This window comes from Pieris brassicae, chromosome 3 (assembly GCF_905147105.1).
Source record: "Pieris brassicae chromosome 3, ilPieBrab1.1, whole genome shotgun sequence".
NCBI classification, from domain to species: Eukaryota; Metazoa; Arthropoda; class Insecta; order Lepidoptera; family Pieridae; genus Pieris; species Pieris brassicae.
In genome coordinates, this window is record NC_059667.1 from 21,630,958 (window position 1) to 21,658,212 (window position 27,255).

The window sequence follows — 27,255 nt, forward strand, 5'->3', positions numbered from 1 at the left end:
GTGAGATGGACATCAATTACGTTAATATTTTGCAATAAATTTTAATTTTTAAGGTGGTTCGTAAGCCGTTTTTGTTACATTTATAATATAGGCAGTGTTGGCCTCGTGGCTTGCGACTTTCATCCCTGATGCTGGTTAGATCTTGGCTGTGCACCAATAGACTGTCTATATGAACTTCTAACACTCGTGCGTATGGTGATGGAAATATCACCTACTTGTCTATGAAATAGACCAGATATAGGTTAAGGTTGTCTACAACTACTACAATTTTACTATCATGACCGTGACTTTTACGCACCCCCTAGAAAACTAGTTTTAGAGTCTTCTTAAGTAAGTAAAACTTTCTCTTCATCACAGCGTAGGCACAGTTTTACAAAAAAACCCTTAAAGGTCGGCAATGCACTTCCAAGCCTCCTAGTATCGGGGTTGTCATTGGGCGGTTAGCCCTTCTCTAACCCCGTCTGATTGTTAGCTTTCTTTATGAACAAGATGGCATTACAAAAACAACGTACATATCACATTTTATTTACACAACATGAACACTAAAAATATACGTAAATGTTTTAATTTAACATAATTCGTAAATTAATGAATTAAATATAAAACACACTACAACAGTTATTTCGTCTTGACTTCAGAAGCACCACGGAATGGATATGAATAGCCATAGCAATCGCGTGAAGTTCATACATATCGCAAGTGTGAAACGTGATTCCCAGTGCTGATTATAGAAACGTGCGAAAAACTTTCCCATTACAAACTATTCCATGGTGCAGTTGAAAATTGTTTTTAATACGTAATCTAAACTTACGTAAATGCAAAATACATCGAATAGGTAAACAGCTATATACATTCTAAATAATATTTGTTATTACTTATGTATAATGTAATATATAATTGAACATAGCTAGCGAATCATTTATCATGTAGAAACATTTGCATGCTGACAGAAGAGTCACCGTGTGTGTCACATACTTTTCTTGGCCGGTTTAGAGCGTTCCTGTCATAGATATTAGTATTGCCAGGAAATTATTGAATTAATACTTTATTGAAATGTCTTAATAAAACAATATATACTAGTATTTAGGAAATACAGTTCTAGGCTTAAATAAATGTATTATAAACTTCAGAACAACTGTTATTATAGGTTTTGTTACCTGTACTATTACTATAATCTTATAAGATACTAAGCGATCAGGACCGGTCGATAATTGAAACTTTCCCAACGTGATTAATAGTGCAAGGAATAAAAGTAAATACATTTTAGTAGGAGTTTTTTTTTAGATGTTGGTAATAGTAAAATTATCTACTGTATTTGAGAGCTGACTGACAATGTCAGTCTGACATTTCAAAATGGCGACGGTAGTACCAATTTGAGCCGCCAGCCAAGTAAAGTATGTGGCACTGTTTACACAGATTCAGCCATGGACGCACACAAATCTCGTTTTGTTACCAGTTCTTAGGTAGGTTCCATAACTAGGCTATTTGACAGGTTATTTATTAGATACTTTAGAACCTTTATGGATTTTTAATTCAGTTATTGGCATACTAATTTATCAATAACAATTTCAGGAACCTGGCAAAACGCTTCTTTAAACAAAATGGTCACACACCAGTGACGTACGTCTTAACGTACCATGCCTGTACATGTAAAAAAAGTTTTTTTAAGTGTCAATTGTCATTCTTAAATTACACAAATACTTGATCAAAAACAGTCTCCAAGATAGTATTGGGATTATCTGTCATCGTTTTGTGTCACGTGAATGAAGTAGGAAAATACATATTTCTAATTATGCATGGTTTGTTAAATCAACGATTAATAAGTTTTTTTTAAAGCCCTGTTCTTTAAAGATTCTCACAATGACACTTCATATTTCATACTGTCAAATAGCCCATTACTATACACTTTCGTTTATAAAACTATAACATAAAATAAGTAACATTTACCCGAAAAGTAACTTTGGCATATTAAACTTTGAAAATATCCATGAATATTACATTATTACTAGTTTCGTCTGTTCATTTCAAGTTTAAAATTTGTTATTATTTATTTATATTATTGTTTAGCATATTTGCTTTTACTACAGAATATAATTGAAAACTATGACTAGGTTACGACAATATTAAAGCGTAAATAAGGTATATACTTGTATAAGCGTTTTAATATAAATCACATTGTCTTCAATATATTAAACGATAACATTGGGATTGACCAATCACAATCAAACGAAACGCGCCATCGTAGTCTCTCGTTGAATTCTCAATTTGAAAAAAACAATAATTATGGTCGTATAGTCTATATTTATTTCGCGCGTGATGTAGTCTGTGCAAAAAAGACCCCGCATGACAGTTATGTACAATATAGTTCATATTTGGCACGCGTCATTCTATTTATCCAAAAAAATATATAAAATTTATATGAATCAACATACTGTCGAACTGTTATGACGTCAACATACCAAGGCGATATGCTCACATCCTCCCACGACGATTCTTCAGTCAATTTTACATTATTTTAACACAGACAAACATTATTAGAATAAACTTTGTGCGTTTTAACAGTTAAAGCGGTATCTTATGTGCTAGTCTAACCAAGTCACGTGACTACTAAATATCCATATATTTTAAAATGAGTGAGACGAACACAAGACGAACATAAAATGGTGCAAATTGTGATTGAGACTAGAGTAGAGGAACAGATAGCACTTGCTGAGGGTGTTGGATATGGTGTGTATGGATCTTCCCTTTGGGTTATAGTGAGAACACTATAACCTCTCCAGTCGACCCACTGCCGGCTCTAAGCCTCAGTTTCTGAGTCAGGACTTAGTAACTCCAGCATGTCAACGTACAATAAGCGGCCCCAACGCCCCATTGGCTGATGTCGAGATTTAATATGTACTTGGAAACATTTAGAGCGTTTCAGGGTATGACGTCATCGTACTAATCGTAGCATTAGATGTTATTTATACGAAAATATTGGCATTTCTTAGCGCTTTGCTATTTAACAGATTAAAAATGTGACTTTTTGTTAAACATCAAAATTAGCACCAACATCGATAATTTGGCGAAAGATTGGCAACACTCAATCATTTTTTGATAAAGGCACAATTTTGTTACAACATAGGTTTTTGCAATAAATATATAAATTATACATATATTTTAGCATAAAAGTACGTAAATTCAAAAGACATTGTCAAACATAGGATTTTTGGGTTATTCATTGATATATTAGATAAATTTTAGTTGGCAACATTGCCATTTTTTACATATTACATGTAAAATCTTTGTGAAAGCATAATATGAAAGGTTCATATTGAAGATTTATTTTACTGTAAATTGGCGACGTTTAAAACCTTGTTAAAAAATAATATTATGACAATGTTCCTTTCTCTAAAATAGTTTATAAAAATTGACAGTTCATTAAGTTTAAGATAATTATCAAAGATCGATAGATAATATATAAATTTCACTAAAATAAGATTATTTTAGAGGTAAGCTTCCCAGTTGTATCTGAAAAAAAAAAAAGTTTCATAATTATTTTTGTAACTAAAATATCTCGGCAAAAGGCACGAATAAATTTGCAGGAGACGAGGGAGGAGAGAAGGGAGACAGAGATTGAGAAAGAGAGTGAGAAAGGGAGATCGAGAAAAAATCCACGCTATTGGTAGATGTATTCGTTTAGTCGTTACATATAAGAGCTTTAGATGGCAATTCTTTTGCATAACGTCTTGTGCAGGAAACGAAGATTTTTTATTTCTATATATTATCATTAGCACGTTAACAGTGCGAATATAGATATTCAAACACATGGAGTGATCATATACTGGTACATAGGCATCTATTGGGGCTTTTACCTTAGTAATAATTAATTTACAAAGAAGTTTCACTTCTGACACATGTCAGATGTAAATGACATGTGTCAGAAGTGAATGACATGTGTCAGAAGTGAATGACATGTGTCAGAAGTGAATGACATGTGTCAGAAGTGAAAAAATGCGTACGTATAAAGTACACATGTACTTTATACGGACGTATATATTTTTTGAGTCTCTTTATCAACGTTGGTACTCTTTACCTTCAGCGCACGCCTCACAACCCTTGATTTTGCTGAACGAAAAGAGTAGTACCAAAAAATCGACATCTCAAATGATGAGTCCTTGTCCAATAACTCAGTAAATACCTTAAGAGCATTATAAAGGTGGATCTTCCCTCAGTCCCTCGCTGTGTCTTGTACGACCCGCCATGTCCAATATAGCCTTTGCCTCGGGATTTGTGTCTAATATACTCGTGTCTCGTTCATCCTACGAAAAATAAATTTCATGTAAATAAAATAAAACAATTCCGCTACAATCTATTTAAGTCTGGGCCTCAGATATCTGTATCCTTTTCATGATCGTTTGCCAATCTAGTAGGCAAGTAGGCGATCAGCCAGTGTCTGAGACACGCCGTCGACTTGGGTCTAAGGAAAGCCGGTTATCTTACGATGTTTTCCTTCACCGTACGAGCGAGCAAAGCAAAAAGTTCATTGGTGCACAGCTGGGAACGGAACCTACGGCCTTAGGGATAAGAGTTGCACGTTGGAGCGACGTGGCCAACACTGCTATTAATTGCAAATAAACAAAAAACCGTTTTTTAATATATCAACGTATCAGTCTTTCGACCCAGAGGTCGTCTGTACCAATAATCTTTTATCATACGGTAAAGGAAAATATCGTGAGTAAATACGCATGTTTTAGACCTAAAAGTCAAGACACCTAAGGCCCTATATATGAAGATATTACGAAACACACACAGTTCAAAGCCCACTAGAGATTGTATACAACAACGATAGAATAAATCCCAATTTAAAGAAAAAAATATTGGTTTAATAACAATGTATCAATAATTGTAGTCTTAGTTACACATTTCATTCATTCACTCACTCATTCACATGCACCCACATACTCATTCACTAACATGCATAAACATTTAATCGTCATTCAGGCGTGTTGAAAACAATTGAAAAAATAAAAATAATTAAAAAAAACTGTATATATTTCGTGGAACAAACACAATTGTTTTTTTTTTAAATTAGAAATGATTTATATTAAATATTACGTAACTAAAATTAGCTGTAATAAATACCTAAAACAACTTAAATAATATTTTTAATATTTGAAACAAATTGACTATATTATAAATAAATACTAATTTATTAATACTAAGACTAATCTATTTATTTATCCTACTACAAAGCGGTAGTGGTCCAGAAACTGACCCGGAAATCTTTTTTGATGTTTATAATATTTATATAGCCATTTTGGTGTAATAAAAATATTAGGGCTATATATAGTGATAAATTAAAAAGCACCAGGAGATCAGCCAGTGTAGGGGGTCTATCTTTTATGCTTGTGTGTTTGTTTATTTTGTATCAAATTTTTAACAAAGTAATTAAAAATGACTAGAGAATTAGCTCATAGTGATAAATTAAAAAGCACCAGGAGATCAGCCAGTGTAGGGGGTCTATCTTTTATGCTTGTGTGTTTGTTTATTTTGTATCAAATTTTTAACAAAGTAATTAAAAATGACTAGAGAATTAAATTAGCTCATAGTGATAAATTAAAAAGCACCAGGAGATCAGCCAGTGTAGGGGGTCTATCTTTTATGCTTGTGTGTTTGTTTATTTTGTATCAAATTTTTAACAAAGTAATTAAAAATGACTAGAGAATTAGCTCATAGTGATAAATTAAAAAGCACCAGGAGATCAGCCAGTGTAGGGGGTCTATCTTTTATGCTTGTGTGTTTGTTTATTTTGTATCAAATTTTTAACAAAGTAATTAAAAATGAATGACTAGAGAATTAGCTCATAGTGATAAATTAAAAAGCACCAGGAGATCAGCCAGTGTAGGGGATCTATCTTTTATGCTTGTGTGTTTGTTTATTTTGTATCAAATTTTTAACAAAGTAATTAAAAATGACTAGAGAATTAGCTCATAGTGATAAATTAAAAAGCACCAGGAGATCAGTCAGTGTAGGGGGTCTATCTTTTATGCTTGTGTGTTTGTTTATTTTGTATCAAATTTTTAACAAAGTAATTAAAAATGACTAGAGAATTAGCTCATAGTGATAAATTAAAAAGCACCAGGAGATCAGCCAGTGTAGGGGGTCTATCTTTTATGCTTGTGTGTTTGTTTATTTTGTATCAAATTTTTAACAAAGTAATTAAAAATGAATGACTAGAGAATTAGCTCATAGTGATAAATTAAAAAGCACCAGGAGATCAGCCAGTGTAGGGGATCTATCTTTTATGCTTGTGTGTTTGTTTATTTTGTATCAAATTTTTAACAAAGTAATTAAAAATGACTAGAGAATTAGCTCATAGTGATAAATTAAAAAGCACCAGGAGATCAGTCAGTGTAGGGGGTCTATCTTTTATGCTTGTGTGTTTGTTTATTTTGTATCAAATTTTTAACAAAGTAATTAAAAATGACTAGAGAATTAGCTCATAGTGATAAATTAAACAGTACCAGGAGATCAGATAGTGTAGGGGATCTATCTTTTATGTTTGTGTCTTTGTGTTTATTTTGTATCAATTTTTTAACAAAGTAATTAAAAATGACTAGAGAATTAGCTCATAGTGATAAATTAAACAGTACCAGGAGATCAGCCAGTGTAGGGGGTCTATCTTTTATGCTTGTGTGTTTGTTTATTTTGTATCAAATTTTTAACAAAGTAATTAAAAATGACTAGAGAATTAGCTCATAGTGATAAATTAAAAAGCACCAGGAGATCAGCCAGTGTAGGGGGTCTATCTTTTATGCTTGTGTGTTTGTTTATTTTGTATCAAATTTTTAACAAAGTAATTAAAAATGACTAGAGAATTAGCTCATAGTGATAAATTAAAAAGCACCAGGAGATCAGCCAGTGTAGGGGATCTATCTTTTATGCTTGTGTGTTTGTTTATTTTGTATCAAATTTTTAACAAAGTAATTAAAAATGACTAGAGAATTAGCTCATAGTGATAAATTAAAAAGCACCAGGAGATCAGCCAGTGTAGGGGATCTATCTTTTATGCTTGTGTGTTTGTTTATTTTGTATCAAATTTTTAACAAAGTAATTAAAAATGACTAGAGAATTAGCTCATAGTGATAAATTAAAAAGCACCAGGAGATCAGCCAGTGTAGGGGATCTATCTTTTATGCTTGTGTGTTTGTTTATTTTGTATCAAATTTTTAACAAAGTAATTAAAAATGACTAGAGAATTAGCTCATAGTGATAAATTAAAAAGCACCAGGAGATCAGCCAGTGTAGGGGATCTATCTTTTATGCTTGTGTGTTTGTTTATTTTGTATCAAATTTTTAACAAAGTAATTAAAAATGACTAGAGAATTAGCTCATAGTGATAAATTAAAAAGTACCAGGAGATCAGCCAGTGTAGGGGATCTATCTTTTATGCTTGTGTGTTTGTTTATTTTGTATCAAATTTTTAACAAAGTAATTAAAAATGACTAGAGAATTAGCTCATAGTGATAAATTAAAAAGCACCAGGAGATCAGCCAGTGTAGGGGGTCTATATTTAATGCTTGTGTGTTTGTTTATTTTGTATCAAATTTTTAACAAAGTAATTAAAAATGACTAGAGAATTAGCTCATAGTGATAAATTAAAAAGCACCAGGAGATCAGCCAGTGTAGGGGGTCTATCTTTTATGCTTGTGTGTTTGTTTATTTTGTATCAAATTTTTAACAAAGTAATTAAAAATGACTAGAGAATTAGCTCATAGTGATAAATTAAAAAGCACCAGGAGATCAGCCAGTGTAGGGGGTCTATCTTTTATGCTTGTGTGTTTGTTTATTTTGTATCAAATTTTTAACAAAGTAATTAAAAATGACTAGAGAATTAGCTCATAGTGATAAATTAAAAAGCACCAGGAGATCAGCCAGTGTAGGGGATCTATCTTTTATGCTTGTGTGTTTGTTTATTTTGTATCAAATTTTTAACAAAGTAATTAAAAATGACTAGAGAATTAGCTCATAGTGATAAATTAAAAAGCACCAGGAGATCAGCCAGTGTAGGGGATCTATCTTTTATGCTTGTGTGTTTGTTTATTTTGTATCAAATTTTTAACAAAGTAATTAAAAATGACTAGAGAATTAGCTCATAGTGATAAATTAAAAAGCACCAGGAGATCAGCCAGTGTAGGGGATCTATCTTTTATGCTTGTGTGTTTGTTTATTTTGTATCAAATTTTTAACAAAGTAATTAAAAATGACTAGAGAATTAGCTCATAGTGATAAATTAAAAAGCACCAGGAGATCAGCCAGTGTAGGGGATCTATCTTTTATGCTTGTGTGTTTGTTTATTTTGTATCAAATTTTTAACAAAGTAATTAAAAATGACTAGAGAATTAGCTCATAGTGATAAATTAAAAAGCACCAGGAGATCAGCCAGTGTAGGGGATCTATCTTTTATGCTTGTGTGTTTGTTTATTTTGTATCAAATTTTTAACAAAGTAATTAAAAATGACTAGAGAATTAGCTCATAGTGATAAATTAAAAAGCACCAGGAGATCAGCCAGTGTAGGGGATCTATCTTTTATGCTTGTGTGTTTGTTTATTTTGTATCAAATTTTTAACAAAGTAATTAAAAATGACTAGAGAATTAGCTCATAGTGATAAATTAAAAAGCACCAGGAGATCAGCCAGTGTAGGGGATCTATCTTTTATGCTTGTGTGTTTGTTTATTTTGTATCAAATTTTTAACAAAGTAATTAAAAATGACTAGAGAATTAGCTCATAGTGATAAATTAAAAAGCACCAGGAGATCAGCCAGTGTAGGGGATCTATCTTTTATGCTTGTGTGTTTGTTTATTTTGTATCAAATTTTTAACAAAGTAATTAAAAATGACTAGAGAATTAGCTCATAGTGATAAATTAAAAAGCACCAGGAGATCAGCCAGTGTAGGGGATCTATCTTTTATGCTTGTGTGTTTGTTTATTTTGTATCAAATTTTTAACAAAGTAATTAAAAATGACTAGAGAATTAGCTCATAGTGATAAATTAAAAAGTACCAGGAGATCAGCCAGTGTAGGGGGTCTCTCTTGTATTTTTGCGTATGTTTGTTTTAATATCTAAGGTAAACAACGTAATAAAAAATACTAGGGTATCAGCTATTGATAATCATAAACTAAAAAGTACCAGGAGATTAGGTTATATGGGGATCGGGAAGGTCCTCACTATACACGGGCTTGCCGATCATGTGCATGAAGTTCAGCTCAGACTTGTGCGCGTCTAAAGGGCTATTTCGCTCGGATACGACTAGGAGCTAGGATAGGATTTAGGATTAGGTGGTTATTGGTTAGGATTTAAAGAATTTTTTAAAAATATTCAATTAAACAAGGGATTATCTAAGGGTACAGGAAGTTTTGACATTCAATTCATTGTTATTAGTAGTAAAAGCGCTGTTTGGAATAGTACGAATTGATGAAGATATATTTAATTATATGGAGTTTCTTGCCTAGACGTTTCATAAGAGCCTGCAAAGGCCTATTTGAAATAAAACTTTTGATTTTGATTTTGAAGAAAATATAAATAGGCTACCTCATCCTTCTCCAGAGATGGTTTGTCACCGACGCCCCACACTTCAATCGAGCGGATACGGAAATGGGGTTCCTTGCTCAGTCTCTTGTATCCACGGAACGTGGAACAAGATTCCGCTGAATTACCCTCACCGAAGGGTTCCGCGGGCAGCCATATACCACCAAACTCCAACTGACCACCCATTAGCTGAAATTTTACGGAAAAAAAAATGGAATTGTAAAAAGTCACTGACTGCAAAAAAAACGTAGGGACAGGACTCGCCAATGAATATGTAGCATATATAGGTATACTATAAATTAATATATATATGTCGGAGAATGAATATTTTAAAATTCCCGCCACTCTGAAGTTAGTCGTAGGATGCGGTGTGGTATGGTAAGGTAGACTGTCAACGTTGACAATTGACAATGCATAGTCTGTGTGATCTACCAAATGTCAGTGGCGCGACTGTTTCGTGACAGTAAGTGAATTCTTTAGTCACTTGAGTTTCGAACGTCGCCTGCGCCGGACGTGCGCACTGACTGTAGTAACACCAATTTTGCAATTATTAATCGCGTTGAATCTGCGACATATATATATATATATATATATATATATATAAATACAGTCTCTTAATTACATTTCAAATTTATTTTTATAGACTCGCACGCAAATACAAACACTAGCCAACACGTGCCAACTGCCAAAGTTCTCCGACTTCAAAGGCCTATTGTATCGAGGTCCTTGACAACTCCATCCCACAAACGAAGCCTGGGACTAACAGCCACTCTTGCCACCTAGTTGTGAGTTCCGTAAGGACCTGGGGGTCCTGTCCACCATGTGGTGCACATCTCCCAACCACTTAAGCCTGCTGCATTTATCTTCTACCCCATAAATATAAGAAATAATAGAAAATTAATGGAAAATATAAATAACACTATACTCACCAAACCATTCGGCAGAGTCTTCGTATGATGATTCATATATTGATAATGATCGTTATAATTGGTCGCTGGATAAATACGCATTCTGGGAGCACAGGTGAAGAGGAAGGAATCATCAGTGCCCGTCCAGTTAGGGCTCCAAGCCCAGGCGGCGGTGGCGAATCCTCCAAAGATGAACCCGTTGGTGTCCTCTATTATGAGGATGGAGGGGCCTTGCTCTTGGATACGTCCTGCAGTAACATTAGTGTTATGCAGCTTAGGTTAAATTATTAAGCGCGTGTTAAATGTCTCTTAACAGGCAGGCAACGCACTCGCGAGCCTTCTGGCATTGAGAGTGTCCATGGCCGGCGTCACTTAACATCAAGTGAGCCTCCAGCCCGTTTGCCCCTGTTCTATAAAAAAAAGCCTACAACCAATATTGCTCTCCCCACGGGCTCTTCCGTTCGGCTACTGTTACTAAGCATATTCACCAAATTAAACCTCTCCAGCATTTTGTAACCCACATTTGACTAGCCGCCGGTTTGGACACTAATTACAAACATTCAAATCATCAACATTGCGATCACTAGCTCGAGACTGAATTGTGGTTATTCCGAGATACACAAAAAAGACAAAAAGTCCAGTAATACAGTCTTACGACCCCGTCATTGTAAAATTATAATATGTACATTTCGCGCATATTTCAACGAACTTTTGTGTTTGATATATTAGTATTTATTTATTTTCAACAGACTGAGAGCCCTTTTTAAAACAAACTCGACCTGCGCTTGAGAAACGATGTACTAGATGAAAATTTAATAATATTCATAATATGTAGTTTTAATTAAATAATTGTTTGTCGTCAAAGTAATTAGTTTTTAATAATAATAATAATCAATGTGCGCTACAACCTATTTAGGTCTGGCGCTCAGATTTCTGAATCTGTATCGTGATCATTTGTTAATCGAATAGGCAAGTAGGTGATCAGCCTTCTGTGCCTGACGCTGTCGACTTCTTGGGTCTAAGGCAAGTTTTTAATTTTTAATAGCGATAAAATAAATAATTGTCCATACCAGCCATAGTCGAAAATGACTCCCCATGTATATGAGAGGAGAATAAAAACCGCCATTTGTGCTGAAACTTCTGGGGCAGGTGACTGTTTATCCACACGATGTGAGACAGATCTATGAACGCTGGATAATCTGGCATTACGTCAAGTCCTGAAATACATATGTTTTGTAGGCAATATAGGCCGCGTAGAGACTACAATATAGGCTGAGGCAACTATATGAATTGTAGTGTATCCGATAAATTTTAGTATTTGTGATACGTAATGATTTGATAACGTAATAATATAGTGATAAAATAATATAAGAATTTACTATATGATAGGAGGGTTTTCAGGAAGAAAACAACATGAAAAATCTTCTAGCCAGCATGCAATGGAAAAAAGCCACTTAAAGTTGCAAGAAATGTTGACATTCATTCATGGGCAGGTCATATTGCTAGAGCGGGATAAAAGATGGACACTATAAATAACTGGACTGGACCTACTGGAAAGTGCTTCCCGACAAAAAAGGCTCGTAGGAGGCCCCGACACATACTTACGGATCCGGACGATCCAATTACTGTAGCAAACAATAAATTAAATGCCGCCCGCGCGGCCAATAATAAAAATAGAAATTCACAGACTAGGGTAAAAAACCGCCTTCACCGGGGAAGGCGAGGACCTTTACTTCGCACTTCGCTCACTACAGTGAGCTTCCGTCCTGCCCTTCAGGCGATTGACCGCCCCGCGACGGCCCAAGCCGAGGTTCGAGTCTCACAGGAGACGCCCTTGCGCTAGCCGCGGGAAAACAAGCCATTCTGGCCGAGCTACGCTCGCCAAAACAGCCCGAGCTGAGCTGTAAAGGCCCTTAAGGCCAACAGCGAGATTCCTTCTTCAAAAAAAAAAACTGGAAAATGATGTATAGGACCACAAAAGAAAAGACGACAGGACAGATGATCTTATAGAAGTAGCGGTGAAAAACTGCATGAATATTGCTCAAAACAAAGAGAAATGGAAAAATATCGAGGAGGCTTTTACCCTAAAAGGGGCCATACCAAAACTAGACCACTAAAAAATCTTACTAATCATTTTAAACAACTAATACTAATATTAAGGAATGTAAATTAACCACTTGTTGTATGGATTAATAAAACTTCAATAATAATAATTGATATGTCTCATAATTGTAACTTCTATTCTACATTTCAAGATAACCACAGAATATGCGAAACACAACCACCATAATTATTATTAACATTATTTCCTTCGGCTGGTCTGGCTTTAAGCGGGAAGTTTTTTAACAACAGTATTTCATTTATATTGTATAAACGTTCATAAGTGTACATTGTGTTACCTATACGAATAAATGATTTTGAATTTATGATTTTATTCAAGACATTAAGTTGTGTATTGATGACAATAAAGGCCGATTCATACATATGAGTGAATACACAGTACTGGCACAGTGCGAAATATTCTTTCTACAATCCCCACTTATCAGTGTCACTGACGACACAGTGCTCTCAGTGTCAGTGCCAAAACCGGCAATTACTGACGGATTCTTTGACAACTATATTTTTTGTCGGATTACTGACGCCGCCTTATTGAAAACAAAATGGAGGACGAGCGATTGAAAACAAAATGGAGGACGAGCGATTGAAAACAAAATGGATTACGAGCGATTGATAGAATTGATTCGTGAAAATAGAGTTTTCACTGAAGCTCCGTAAACTGAGTACTGACATGCGTGAATTAAATGACTGACGCAATACTGTATCACTGATACTGAAGGGACAAGTTGAGGGAACTGTGGCTTCACTTATATATGCGAATCGGCGTTAAAGATACCTTCGGATGCTGGCAACATTGTGGGCGCGGCCGGCGGAAGCGGCGTCGGGCTTTCATCTCCCGATCGGGTGTTGATGCCGTACAGGTTCACAAATACCAATTCCGAAAGTTGCTTTAAGAGAATGTTTGTTTCTAGCCTGGAATAATACAGAGAAAATAAGTAGGTATTGTCCATAATTATTGTAATAGTCCAGAACTTAAATTAAGTTAATGACAGACTGCAATTACAAGAGTCTTGTATCGTTCCTGATAAAAATAAAATAAATCTCTCAGACTGGGCCTTAGATTTATCTGTTTTATGATCATTTCTCAATCTTATAGGCAAGTGATCAGCCTCCTGTGCTTGACACACGCTGTCGACTTTTTAGGTCTAAAACCAACATTTCCTCACAATGTTTTCCTTCACCGTTCGAGCGAATGTTAAATGCGCAAATAGAATGATAATCCATTGGTGCACAGCCGGGGATCGAACCTACGACCTCAGGGATGAGAGTGTCACGTTGCCAACACTGCGCATCGTCTTTGATAGGAGAAATAAAAAAAATGTATATATATTTTTATTTGTAACTTTAAAACATTTTCGGTGATTGGGATATGCGTAGACGCTGACAAAAACGCGAAAATTGCTCTACCCCACCATTTTTAAGACATGCCTACCTCAGCATTTCTAATATTTATATCAAATATTAAAAAAAAATGTTCAATTAAGAAACTTAAATGATGGTATAAAAGAACTTACTAGGTAATTGTAACACAGTAAGTAAATTTTCAAAACACAACTGAAATTCAAGTTCCAAAAAGCTTTAATAAACTTTCGAATAGGCCCCCCTTAACAATCAAATTTCCCCCTCTGGGACGTGGGCTCCACGTTGGGCAACACTGTTTTAACCTATTTCATTTGAACTACGTCACCAAGAATAAGATAATATTTTTTTTATAACTGACAGTTATAGTTCATAAATGTTGGAGAATGCTCTGATTATCAGGATATGTTCCGATCTAGTCAATTAACAGCTGTTTATTTTTTTTTACTTTGGCTAGTAAATGTGCTTCCTTTTTTTATATAATAGGAGGCAGACGGGCAAGAGGCTCACCTGATGTTAAGCGATACCGCCGCCCATGGACACTCTAGGACCCATGGCTCGCAAGTGCGTTGCCGGCCTTTAAAGAATTGGTACGCTTTTTCTTGAAGGACCCTAAGTCGAATTGGTTGTATTAGTTTTAACATATTATCATAATTTAATTTGATTCGATTTGTTTTGTTATTGTTTTATAATTTAGAATCACTATTTCAGGAATAAAAGTACAAATATTGTACCAATAAGAGCCGAGCAAATGTCTCTTGACTTTGGACAGTCCGTTCAGATAACTCGGGGCAGTTCTGATTGAGTATTCAGTGGAGCATTGCGGTGATGAGATGTTGGACTGAGTTGGGTCTATCTGATTTGTGGTTGAGTAGATTGTCATTAATATTTACAATTGTCGTTATAATTTCAGTTTTGTTTGTAATGTTTAAAGTCTATAATAAGTATATAATAATTATTAACTTTTTGTGCTCACATGACGCTCACAAAACCCGCTAATTACGATGTCCATACTATATCTATATCCATGGACTATATCTGTTCGACATATATATTTTTATATATCTATTATTTAGCAACATAAGACAGCAAAAATAAAACTAAGTCATTTAGTGTAAATGTATATATATAAAAATGAATCCCTAGTCACGGCATCACTCGTCAACGGGCCAATTTCGCTAAATCTTTTTTTGGTGTGTTTGTAATTGTCAGGAGAAGGTTCTTATGAAGGAAGAAATTAAGACAATTTCGCGGAAAATTGGAAAATTTAAGCATACTTTCGTTACGATAGCTATAGTTTACAGTACATAGCGCTTTTTCATGTCAAACTTTTTTCATGTAATCTTATAGTGTTTGACATAACATTGACAGAATGCACGCTGCAATTATCATCAAAGAGGATGTAAGAAAAATGAATATCGTTTAAAATAAATGCTTAGATCGGAGTTTATATTGATAAAATAATAACTGTCGCTAATTGTTTGTGGCATTAAACTTGAAAATCCATGTTTTTCCCATGGCCAGTTATATGTCGCCCGTTCCCATGTGGGAAAACCAACAAAACTAATTATACGCGCCAGAAAAACAAACAAAGAATGTTGGGACACCACATCATTAAGGATTTAGTTAATTATACCAATTAGAAATTAATATTCATAGTTAAGACAGGTCCAGTAAATGTATTCACGACAAATAATATCAACAATTACCATTTCAACAACTGTTGAGCATTGCAATGATGATGTGGCGACTCCAGGTCTCCACCAACAGTCGTCGCTAAAGCCTCACCCAAAGCCTGCACGTAGGAGGCACTGGCTCTGAAGCCTTTGTCGATCCAGATCCTGGCCCTCTTAGATGTGGAAGACTTCACAATCTTGATGTATGTTGATGCTATGCTTTCGCAGAACTGTAAAACATCTGGTTTGAATTAATAAATAATGTTTCTTCTAGGTTTTAATTTTTATTATAACAGTGTGCAAACGGGCAGTAGGCTCACCTGATGTTAAGTGATACCGCCCATAGACACTCACACTGCCACAGGGCTTGCAAGTGCATTGCTGGTATTTTAAGAATTGGTATCGCTCTCTTCTTGAAGGACCCTAAGTCGAATTGGTTCGGAAATACTCCAGTGGGCAGCTGGTTCCACATAGTGGTGGTGTGGGGTAAAAACTGGTTTGAAAACGCTCAGTTGTGGAACGACGTACGTCGAGGTGATACAGGTGTAATTTTGTATTCTGCCTCGATTTTGATATAAAGATAAGTTTCTTTATCAATAAGATATAGAACTTGATAAACTTTAATAGGACATATTTATGTACATGTTTCAGTGTTCAATTCTTTAACAAAGGGTAAGCTTACCAATCCCAAATGTTGAATTAACTATACAACTATATATGCTTGTTAAAAAATCAAGTGCGTATTCCTTATTGTGATGATAATTTTTTTAGCTACATGGTCTACAAAATATTGTAAAAACTATTTAAAAAAAGTATACTCTATATATCTCCATATGAAAACGTTATTAACAGATAAGTTATAATTTTGACTATCAAAGTGCATTTTTAATGGACCTAATTGAAAAAAATAATTAGACTTTTGAAGAAATACCATAGATAACACTGAAAAAAAAAACAATCTTTCTCAATTTCTTAACTAAGTGCAACGTAAAATTAAGAATTAACATATATTTGTTATGTACTCGTAAAATATTATTTTGAGATTTTATTTCTAAATGTACGACAGTTGACCAAATGTTATTTAAGAACTTCTTAAACGGATAATCAATAAAAAATTCTAAAAATTTACTTATTCGATTAGATAGAATAAATTGATTGACATTTAATCGAAAACGTAATAGCATACCTCTTTAAGAAGTTGGTAAGGCAGTTCCACGTCCTCGTTGAAGTCCTTGCCCAAACAATTGTATGTGACGGCCAACCGTTCTTCCACTGTGCCTGTTGAATTTAAATTATATATTACACATAAATAAACCAATAGCTCATTGATTAAAATATTGTTTTTTTTATTTTATTGAATAGGGAGAAATCTTGCCTATGGGACGCCCAAGCAGTCCAGGCATTTTATGGCATTTTTAGTGAGCGCGTTGCCGGCCCTTCGGAGTATAAAACGATATACCTTCATTAAAGTTAATTTTATATCATTAGGTTGTGGTGTCCAACAAAATAATGATCGAAATTATTATGTACCGAAACATGAAACCGGCACATTACGGCATGCTATAAAAATGGTTTACATATAAAAGTCTTAACAATCACGGTCACTTGAATAATGAGGAGTTTCTTCTTATCCGGTACACTCTTGACAGAGCTGTCGTGATCGCTATGTAGAAGTAGTATTGGAAGGGGGCAGATGTTATGCTCTTCACGTTTCGCCATCGTTGCCTATTCAAGGTCATCCTGATGCACTCATTGAGTGAGCCTTCTACAGCTGACTTGGTCTGATCACTCCAACGCGTAGGTGAGGTTCGCTTACCTTGGACGCCAACGCGTTCTATGGATTGATCGCCGAGATTCGTGTCCAAAGAATGTAAGGATGCGACATTGTACTGTTGAGAACAGACGCTGATGAATACGGAGTTCTAGAAGTATCGAGACGTTTGTACGAAACTCGGTACACGTAGCCCCAAGCATTCTCCAGCATCAAATTTCCAGACCGTGTATTTTCGGCCTTTCCACATTTCCCAAAGAATTATTATTTTTTTATTTTACAGAATAATACAAGCTAAATTATGGTTTATTACATTTGAAAGCCACCGTGGTTTTGTATCCTTGCAAGAGACCCGACAAATGCATATAAAACAATTCTTTAAGTTGTGTTTTATGTTAAGCTATTGACTAAGTGGTCCATTTATTAGCCGCGGTAGCAAATACAGCAACGTTCGCTCACCATAAGTGCTGTTTGCTCTTTAAGTACAGAGCCGAATAAATAAATAATTATTACCTCTAACATTGAATACGTATAACTCCGCGAATCTATTGAAGTCACATGTGGCCGTCTTCTGTTGTCCTGATCCAAATAAAAAGTTTGTCAAGTACTGTGCCAGTCTTGGGTCTATCTGTGGTCCCCAGAATTTCTATAAAGCAAAACCATAATTAGACTATAAGTTTTGTATAAGGCATGAATCCAATCCTAACTATTAGTGATAGTCATTATTCAAAATGGTGACTTACACCAGTAGAAGTATAATAAGTACAAATCTAAGGTAACTCAGTGCTTATATGGAAATTTTATTCATTTTTACAACAAACTCCCAAACGAAATTAGATTATTATCACTGAATAAATTCAAAACTTTCGTTATACTTAAATTTATCAATAAAGTTTTTTTTATAAATTTCACGAATATTTAAATGATCCAAATCCTTAGGATTGATTTGCTCCAATTCAAACAGTTTGTATGACTCAAAAATTAGCGATTAAGAAGAGTGGCGGAAAGTTTCTTGCCTTGAATTGTAAACTGGTAGTAAATGTAATTTTAGAATCAATTTAACATATTTTCTGTTTAAAGAAAACACTTTTTTACCGGATTAAAGTATATAAATTACCACTGTGGTCATCGTGACCACCCACGCTGTAAAGCACGCGAAACGTCGGAAAAATTTAAAATTATGTAAAATAATTATAAGTTTATAATAACTTTCATAAGTGTATTTGGCTACCTATATGAATAAAGATATTTTGAGTTAGAGTAACCTTGACCCACGAATATTAAAGGCAACAAGTTTCTTTTTCAAAAATGTAAAATTGCAGATAATATCTCTATGAAGACTTCAAGGGAATAAAAAATTAATGAACGAATAATAGCCTAGCAATTTTATAACCGTCATAATTCTCATTATGAACTTTAAAGTAAGCTTTTATTACAATGTAAACAACCTTATTCCGCGCATTTCTCGGTACAATAATGATTTTTACAATGTAATCTTTCGAGTCGAAATATTCCTGTTAATATGTACGAGCGAAGAACGTAAATTTATACTTATGTTAGCTTGTTACGGTAATGAAAGTATATTTTTAATATTATAACTGGTTACAGAGTGTAATAAGGTTTTATAATAACAAAAAAATGTTCACCTAGGACACATTTGTCACATGTCAAATGTCAAATGTCACATTAACCTAAACGCTGGACGCTGGATGCGCACGAGACTACTGTATAATATAATTTTTGTTTCGATGTTTCGGAATCCTTTAGCATAAATCTTAGAAGCTTTGTTTACTGTACATAAATAAGTGTAATGATTTTTTAGACAAGTTATTTATCGACGTTCTATATAAACCTAAGCGTCTGAAAAGGTATACAGTTTTTCGATTTTATCTGCCTACTGTAATAAATTTGCATTATTTTAAATATATAGGACAGATCGGTTAACAGGACAAAACTTGTGAAAAAAACATACGCGCCAAATTGTATTTACATTTGAGATTTTTGATGTCTGTTATAAACCTAGACCTAATCATGTTCGGAGTAGAAGGGAGAAAATTGGAGAATATTATAGTACATATAACAAACGTTTACTTTGAATTTTAGTTGGCCCAGCGCAGGGGTTTGTAAATTGACTTCCAAACAATAAATAGAAAATAAGACCGGTTGTTCTAACGTAACTCATAGTGAGTTAAAGTTACATATTCAGAAAAACAATTCCTGTCTATCTCAAGGATTACCCGAAGCGGAAGAAATTCCAAGACCAGTTACACAAAGAAAAGGAGGCTAAATTGCTTTAATAAGATACGGAAAACTATTATTCAAATGTATCCAACGCACGCACTTCAGCACACTTTCGGTTTTTTTTATGTAAAACAAATACTTGGCAATTAAAAGAGTGTCGGAGAAGTTCTTCTTTTATACGCCCTTGATTTGAGAACTGGCAGTTAATGTAAAAATAGAAGCATTTTATTTTGCCGCGCACCACCACTATGTGGAACCAGCTGCCCACTGAAGTATTTCCGAACCAATTCGACTTAGGGTCAAGGAAAGAGCGTACAAATTCTTAAAAGGCCGCCAACGCACTCGCACGCGAGCCCTCTGGCATTGAGTGTCCATGGGCGGCGGTATCACTTAACATCAGGTGAGCCTCCTGCCCGTTTGCCCCCTATTTTATAAAATATATATATATATATATATATATATATATATATAAATTTCTGTTTTTGACGTTCATAAGTGTACATTGTGTTACCTATATGTATAATAGATTTTGAAATTTTTTCCGTCAGTTGTAAGGTTATCGTTTTGTTGTTTTTTTGTATTTTTTCTTTCTTTAAGTTTGTAATGTGGTGTGGCTATTTAGTCACCAACCCCTTAGTGGTTTTGAGGGTTTTCTGCAGTTTAAGTTTATATATAAATTTATTAATAATAATAATTAAAAAAAAAAAACACATATCCCCCGATCTTCTCGCAACTAATTTTTTTTTCTTTCATCACCAGACCGTTGACTGAGTTTTCCTTTGGGGAAGTTAGAACTTGAAAGTGTGTGTGTGTGTTTATGTTATAAAACACCTAAAATATCTCACATAGGTGCTAAATATTTACGACACAAGATGGTTTCTCTCAATCGCGCTATAAACCAGATTAGCTACTAAACTTAGTACCGCTGTGTTTGCAGCCCGCAAACACAGCGGTACAAACTGTGATTAACGAATATTTTTAAGTCTACATAAGTAATAACACTTTATTAAGTAATTATTTAGTAATTTCAGTTAAAAATATGGTTGTGACAAAGCTAGTTTTTTAGCCCAGTTTCAGGCTAAAAAGTGCCTAAAACTCTATATAAACACAGGCAAATGATTATAAAAAAAACGATATTTACTGATTGACGATAGGAAATCATTGGACCAAAGCTTCGTTAATGCACGCTGAAACGCTTTTTTAATGGACATACCAAAACATTTTTCTCTCCATTGTTCCAAGAAAATATACAATACTTCCGATTGTAAATGTTTACGCCTAAATTCATTTACGATTTAATATTCTACTAGACATGGCGTGTTATTTTACTCCCGTCGAAACGAAAATTGTACGTTTAGATTTTTTTCAGGTAACAGGGGGCAAACGAGCAGGACGCTCATCTGATCTTAAGTGCTACCGCCACCCATAGACACTTACATTCAGAGAGGTTTCGCTCATTGGTATCCTTTAAGAAATTGGTTCGCTGATTTCTTGGACTTCCAAGTGGAATCTATTGAAAATAACAAATAACCTGGTCTTAAATTTATTGATTAACAGATTCCAAATGTCTATGCCTATACGGCATATAAACTATTCCAGATCTATAATGAATGGTTCGTTTCATTCAGTAGAGCATATTTATTATACATTTCTCACAAATTTATTTATCAAAAGCAAATCTTTTACAAAACAGATAACACCTCGTACTCTGGGAAATGTATGACGTCAATCAATAAACAAGCGATCAAAAATCACCAGTAATAGGCTGCTAAAAGTGTTTTCGTTTGTTCTCAATTTAATGCGATTCGCATTTAGAATCATTTGATTGAAAAACTAATATTGTCATAACACATTTGCCGTTTTAATACAAAAATCCTGTAGCGTATAATTGAATCTAAAAGCCAACTAATTATTATCATACACAACTAGAGCGCTGCAATCCCAACTGACGTTGAGATGCGGCTTTTAGGAGGCACCTATTTAGACGGTATTAAAAAGAGTCCATGTTCTGATTGGAGTAGAAAGGGGCAAGGTATACCGCTCTCACTTATTAACGAGGAACAGCGATCCAACACACTTGGAGATGTCAACAACGTTATGATGAAGATGTCCATTACTTATAAATATGAAGACTTAATCACGCCAGAATTAGAATGAATGAAAATGTTAAGGAAAAACTAATAGTGTTATCTATGATGATCCGCGTGAGGGACGTCCTTTAGCAGCGACTACTGAAGATAACATCAGTGCTGTGTGACGCATGATAGAGGAAGATAAGGAAGTGACCTATCAGCAGATAAGGGCAAGCCTAGGCATTGGTATGAGTCAAGTTCAAAAAATACTACACGAACATTTAGGCATCAGGAAGCTTTCCACCAGATGCATTCCCCATGAATATTTGATTATGGCAGGTGTCGAGTCAGTCATCTTCCTATCAGTCCTGATCTGGCACCCAGCGGCTTTCATTTATTCCCAAGAACTAAAGATAAACTTCGTGGTATTCGCTTAACGAGCCCTGAAGATGCGGTGAAAAAATAATATCAACAATCACATTAAGGGCCTCGTTTAAAATTCCTCTACATAAACATCATATATCCTGCTGACTTTTGTATTTATTATTATTTTGTATTGCATCGCAATTCATGAATCCTTGAGATAAGCTTTGTAGTTTTTAGTTTTTTTCGTATTACTTTGACTAAGGTCGGTGATTCTACAGTACGCCTGTGTTACGTACTTGTTATTGTTGTTTCGGTGCAATTGTTGTACTTAATTACTTTTTTGTTTTGTACTTACTAGCTATCGCTTGTTAGCAAAAACGTAGCCCGTTGTATACGAAGTTTAAATGATTTTTTTAATCGGGATCGCCATCGTTATTAATTTATTTGGTCATTGTTAAATCTTTTTTTTTATTATTTATTATTATAATTTTCGTTAGGTTGCCGTGTGTAATCCAACAGCTAATAAAAACAAGTCGCGAATTACAAACACGAAGAAAATATTTCTTACAGAACTAAACGAGTTAATTATTCGGTTCATGGGCTAGCAATCATGCGCGCGACCAAAATAAATAATTATAACACTTGTTCTACGCGTAACTCGACAACAATGTACGATTTCGTTAAGAAATAAAATTAATTATAGTAAATGCGCTGTTTCACATCAATCTATTACTATTTTACATAACATAAACATAGTAAAACATTATTACCAACACAAAATATCATTTACGACATCGTTTAGAACAACATACCGGTTATATTGACCAAAATCAAAGGTATTAGGTTCTTAATAATAAATAATCAGGTTTTACGACCAAATATAAGTCCCTTCGATGTCGTTATAACACATTCGACTGTACCTATACACTTCGCGCGCGCCTTCAGGGGTATGTTTCAATTTTTTTTTATATAATAGCAGGCAAACGGGCAAGAGGCTCACCTGATGTGAAGCGATACCGCCGCCCATGGACACTCACATTGCCAGAAGGCTCGCAAGTGCGTTGCCGGCCTTTCAAGAATTGGTACGCTCTTTTCTTGAAGGACCCTAAGTCGAATTGGTTCGGAAATACATCAGTTGGCAGCCGGTTCCAAATAGCGGTGGTGCGCGGCAAAAACTGCCTTAGAAAACGCTCAGTTGTGGAACGACGGACGTTGAGGTGATACGGATGGTGTTTGTATTTTGCCTTGACGTCCGATAACGAAACTCAGCTGCGGGTATTAATTAGACCGAACAACTCTTCTGAACACTCCCCATAGTAAATCAATGTCAATGTTTGAACGAAACTTGGAGAAAACTATCCTTGTATATCAAAGTACAATTCCTGTACGTCATACTTAGCGCCACATCTCGACTCTAAATCTTATCCGACGCATATAACATACTACTATTTATCATATATTTATGGTATGCGTATGTTCACTGGTGTTCCCAAAAGTGGGGCCCATGCGCTACATTTTGATTGTTAAGGGGGCAATCGCAATCAGCTGGATATAACATAACGTGGAGTCTAGAGACTGAAACTAACCAAATTGACCCTCTGAACAGCAAGGATCTCACGAAATTAATATAGAAAGATCTTTATTAAAAGTATTCGGAAATTGAATTTCAGTTTTTCATTGTTTAGAAATTTACTTATTGTTTCGTAAACAGTTCTTGCCAGTTCTACGCCTCTGACTAGACTGGTAGTAAATGTAAATTTATTTTACATCTTTTCTGTTGACGTTCATAAGTATACTTGGTTACCTATGAATAAAGTTATTTGAGTTTGAGTGATTGAACATTTATTTATTTCCAACAAAACACACACACAGAAACACATAAAATAACAATAATCAAAAAGAAAAAAATAATAATAATTGTTATCTCTCTAGATAACAATTTTTTTTAAAGAAAATAGTTTAATTGTGTAATGCGTGTGTGCTGTGGTTGTAATTGGCCCTGGCTCAGCATTATGCTGAGGAGCTGAGTTGTTCCACAGCGCTGGTCATTCTGCCAGAGACCACAGCAGCTTGCTCCTCAGTTGTAAAAAAACAAATGAAAATCTAATACTCAGTAGAGTTTATTTTAAGGTTTCTTCATTAAAATTTATTAAGTGAATAATGTTACCTAGGGGGGGGCGTAATAATTTTAGGTAGGCTAAGGCTATTGCACAAAGATTGGAAAATACTGTGTATACGGTATTGTAACGATCAACAGGTGGGGCAAATCGTTAGCCACTCCTCGGCCTTCTAACGTGTGTACATTTACTACAAATACAAATGTGTACAAACCTGGTTTCGATTCGTATTGATTGATTGCTTGTTATTGACGTTATATACATCGAACATGTGTTGCCTGTGGCTTAATGGTTAGGTTCTGAACCGATAGTTACTGCTAATTATTATGCACGTCAAACTTTTTAATTATAAGTATCAATATTGCTAAAGGTTAAGAAAGTGGCGCTAAGTGGTCACTGTTCGGCGCAGCCTTCAAAGCTCTGTGAATACTTTTTAAAGATTCTGTGAGAAATAATCGATACGAGCGATATATCGATAAGTGTTACAAGTGTTAGCAAGAGCACATATATAAGGCTATTGAAGGATCTTCAAGAGTCAAACTCGTCATGATAGCGAAATATTACATTATTTTATTTCCCGTAGGCTGCTTATGGACTTAGTCCTTACGGGATCAATTTTAACGAAATTTACGCTGTTACGTCAATTTACCGGGCAATAAATCAAAATATGAAAACATTGTAGACATTATTACTGCTATACCGGGAAACAATTTTGAGTCGCTTTGAAAATAGGGAAAATATTCCATAACAATTTTGTCACCCTATATACCTATATGTAAATTTATTATAATTCAAATGTTATTTAAAAATTCTTTCATTTCTAATTCCACTTCTATTACCTATTTAATAAGATGTGTTGTTACCTTTTGTTTAGGTGAATTTTAAATTGTTTTCAAAATAACCAGAAAGAAATCATTGTATATGTCGCAATAATGTAGTTAAATCAGAGAGTTCATTGAATCTCTAGAAAGTTAATTAAAGATCTATATTTAATTTGATTGTGCATATTTAAATCTAAAAAATACACTGTACAAAGTTACTATAAAAATTACATAAAACTCCATCAACTTTAGAAACATGAAACTAATAGGTATTCTAGAACAAATAATAAAACAAGGACTAAAGTAACACATTAAGAAAAGGCTTCTACGATTATTTTGCATAACATGTTGATATATTATTTAATCTTACAGTTCAGCCCTTAGTTCACAGGCTTTCAGTTATATTTTAACAATGTTAAAATAAAGCAACAATTTAGATGAAATGGTGTTTGGTTTAGGAAAACATTTTGTTGGAAATAGAAGTAATGAAACATAAGTCTTTCCTCCAACTTCGATTATGTTCCCTTTGAGTAGACACTCTTGGCTGTGGGGTTCAAGTGCACAGGGGCTAATTTAAGATTTAAGTTGGCACCTGGTACTCTAGAGCTAGTACCACCAGTGACTCTAGAGCTGGTGCTTTCTTCATTAACAAATAAGTATCAGAATACAGCGAGGAATTGCTACCAGCATAAAAGTTACACTGCCACAGGGACCACTTTTTCATTTGTCATAATTTTATTTTTATTAAATTTTAAATAATTTAATAATAGTAATGTAGCATAATAAAATTGTAATAATATTGTATATTTGATTGTTATAATTACTCATAAACATTTATTTTCCTTTGAGTAATTATGCATAATAATCAATAGAAATCCACTTCAATAATCACAAACATATTATTATATACAAGTTAGTTATGTAAATAGGCCAATTATTTACAAAGATAAGTATAAAGATATAAAAATACACAAAATGAAATGAACAAAAACTTACAGCTTGTATATAATTAACACAGATTAAAGACAAAGCCTTATTTACTCAAAATGAATTGATTACTTTTATATTTATTGATATGGTAACTGGTAAACTATGTTTAAAAATTCCATATGTATGTATAGCAGTTAAAAAGCTATTCATTAATTAGTTAATAGTTAACAAAAATCTGTATAATACTACAATGAGCTAAAAGAAATTGGTTTTTAAATATGAACCCGAAATGTTTTAATGTATTTTATATTATATTTTAATATATGCTAACTCCAGTCAGTCAGTAAGGCTTGCCAAAATTTGTGTAATAAAACCAAAAATAAATGAAAAATGAACACACTTCTAACAGGACTGCATCTACTTTTCCACTCACGATGAGATCCTCCTCACGAATTCTCTCAGAATTTTTACTTGCTGCCCGAAAAGTTGCTGCTACATACTTCTGTTCCTCTTTAGTCAGTAAAGTACATTTAGCTGCTAGTTTCTTACTTGTATTGCCCATTCTGAAATTATAAATAGTATTAATAAATATTTAGGGTGAAACTTCTAAAACTACAATGAATATAGTGGACGTTATCTTGATATATTTGTTAGTTTCACAAAATTAAACAATAATGAGTAATATTATGTACATAGTGTCACGAGTTGCACTCGTTTTTGCCAAAATCATTAGCACATGATTTTTTATGTCATTATCGCTTATCAGCCTTCGATTAGGTTGTTATTATATTTTATATGGAAATTTCCCTCGAAAAAATATGTTAGATCACGAAGCATTGCTAAATTTATTTAGGAATAAGATACCTTATATGGAAATAAACAAACATGAATTTAAATTCAATTTTAACACAACATCTTAACAATAAATTCGTCTTTCTTTTTTAACACTAGTATTATATTTTTATCACTGCTATTTGAACGATTTTAAAAATATATATTTATTAAGTAAATTTTATACACAGAGACCAAAATCAATATTTTTATATTTTGGTGACTGGAAACTTGACGAATAAAATGACAACTGATTGAAAATGTCATTTAATATTATTGTTGTTATGACAATTCACATTACCTGTCAATGCTATGTTTACTATTAATAGGATACAAAAATGTTTTATCAAATTAAATTTAATGTAGTAACACAAACTACACAACTGGTAGTTAAGAGATACACATAGCAATTGTAAAATGTAAATGCAAATTGTAACATCAGCCACCGCGCTGAACCTCCACTACGACTAT

General features: G+C 34.0%; 1 protein-coding gene across 3 annotated transcripts; it reads right to left on the reverse strand.

Moving 5' to 3' along the window:
* Nucleotides 1–538: 538 nt before the first annotated feature.
* LOC123707097 (MTOR-associated protein MEAK7) lies at nt 539–27,175 on the reverse strand. 3 transcript variants are annotated; one of them, XM_045656887.1, is made up of 11 exons: nt 27,086–27,175; nt 26,354–26,516; nt 17,920–18,052; nt 16,822–16,913; nt 15,669–15,865; nt 13,376–13,512; nt 11,553–11,699; nt 10,504–10,730; nt 9,578–9,763; nt 4,181–4,301; nt 539–3,510 (listed from the first exon to the last, which is right to left on the reverse strand). In XM_045656887.1, exons 2-10 carry the CDS (start codon nt 26,513–26,515, stop codon nt 4,191–4,193), a joined length of 1,392 nt encoding a protein of 463 aa, XP_045512843.1. In that variant the 5' UTR covers nt 26,516; nt 27,086–27,175; the 3' UTR covers nt 539–3,510; nt 4,181–4,190. The 3 variants fall into 3 exon arrangements, with proteins under 3 accessions (XP_045512843.1, XP_045512844.1, XP_045512841.1); XM_045656888.1 differs by lacking the exon at nt 27,086–27,175 and adding an exon at nt 26,818–26,872 and having other exon boundaries at nt 26,387–26,516; XM_045656885.1 differs by lacking the exon at nt 27,086–27,175 and adding an exon at nt 26,818–26,872.
* Between the last annotated feature and the right edge of the window lie 80 nt (nt 27,176–27,255).

Bases quoted from the DNA above. Each gene is read 5' to 3' on its own strand.
- LOC123707097 (XM_045656885.1), bottom strand. From the start codon at position 26,840: ATGTTTGTTTATTTCCATATAAG. The intron at 18,053-26,353 runs GTGTGTTCATTT...TTTGCTTTATAG, and splicing joins TAGATGCAGTCCTGTTAGAA to AAATTCTGGGGACCACAGAT. The intron at 16,914-17,919 runs GTAATAATTATT...TAAATTCAACAG, and splicing joins ATACGTATTCAATGTTAGAG to GCACAGTGGAAGAACGGTTG.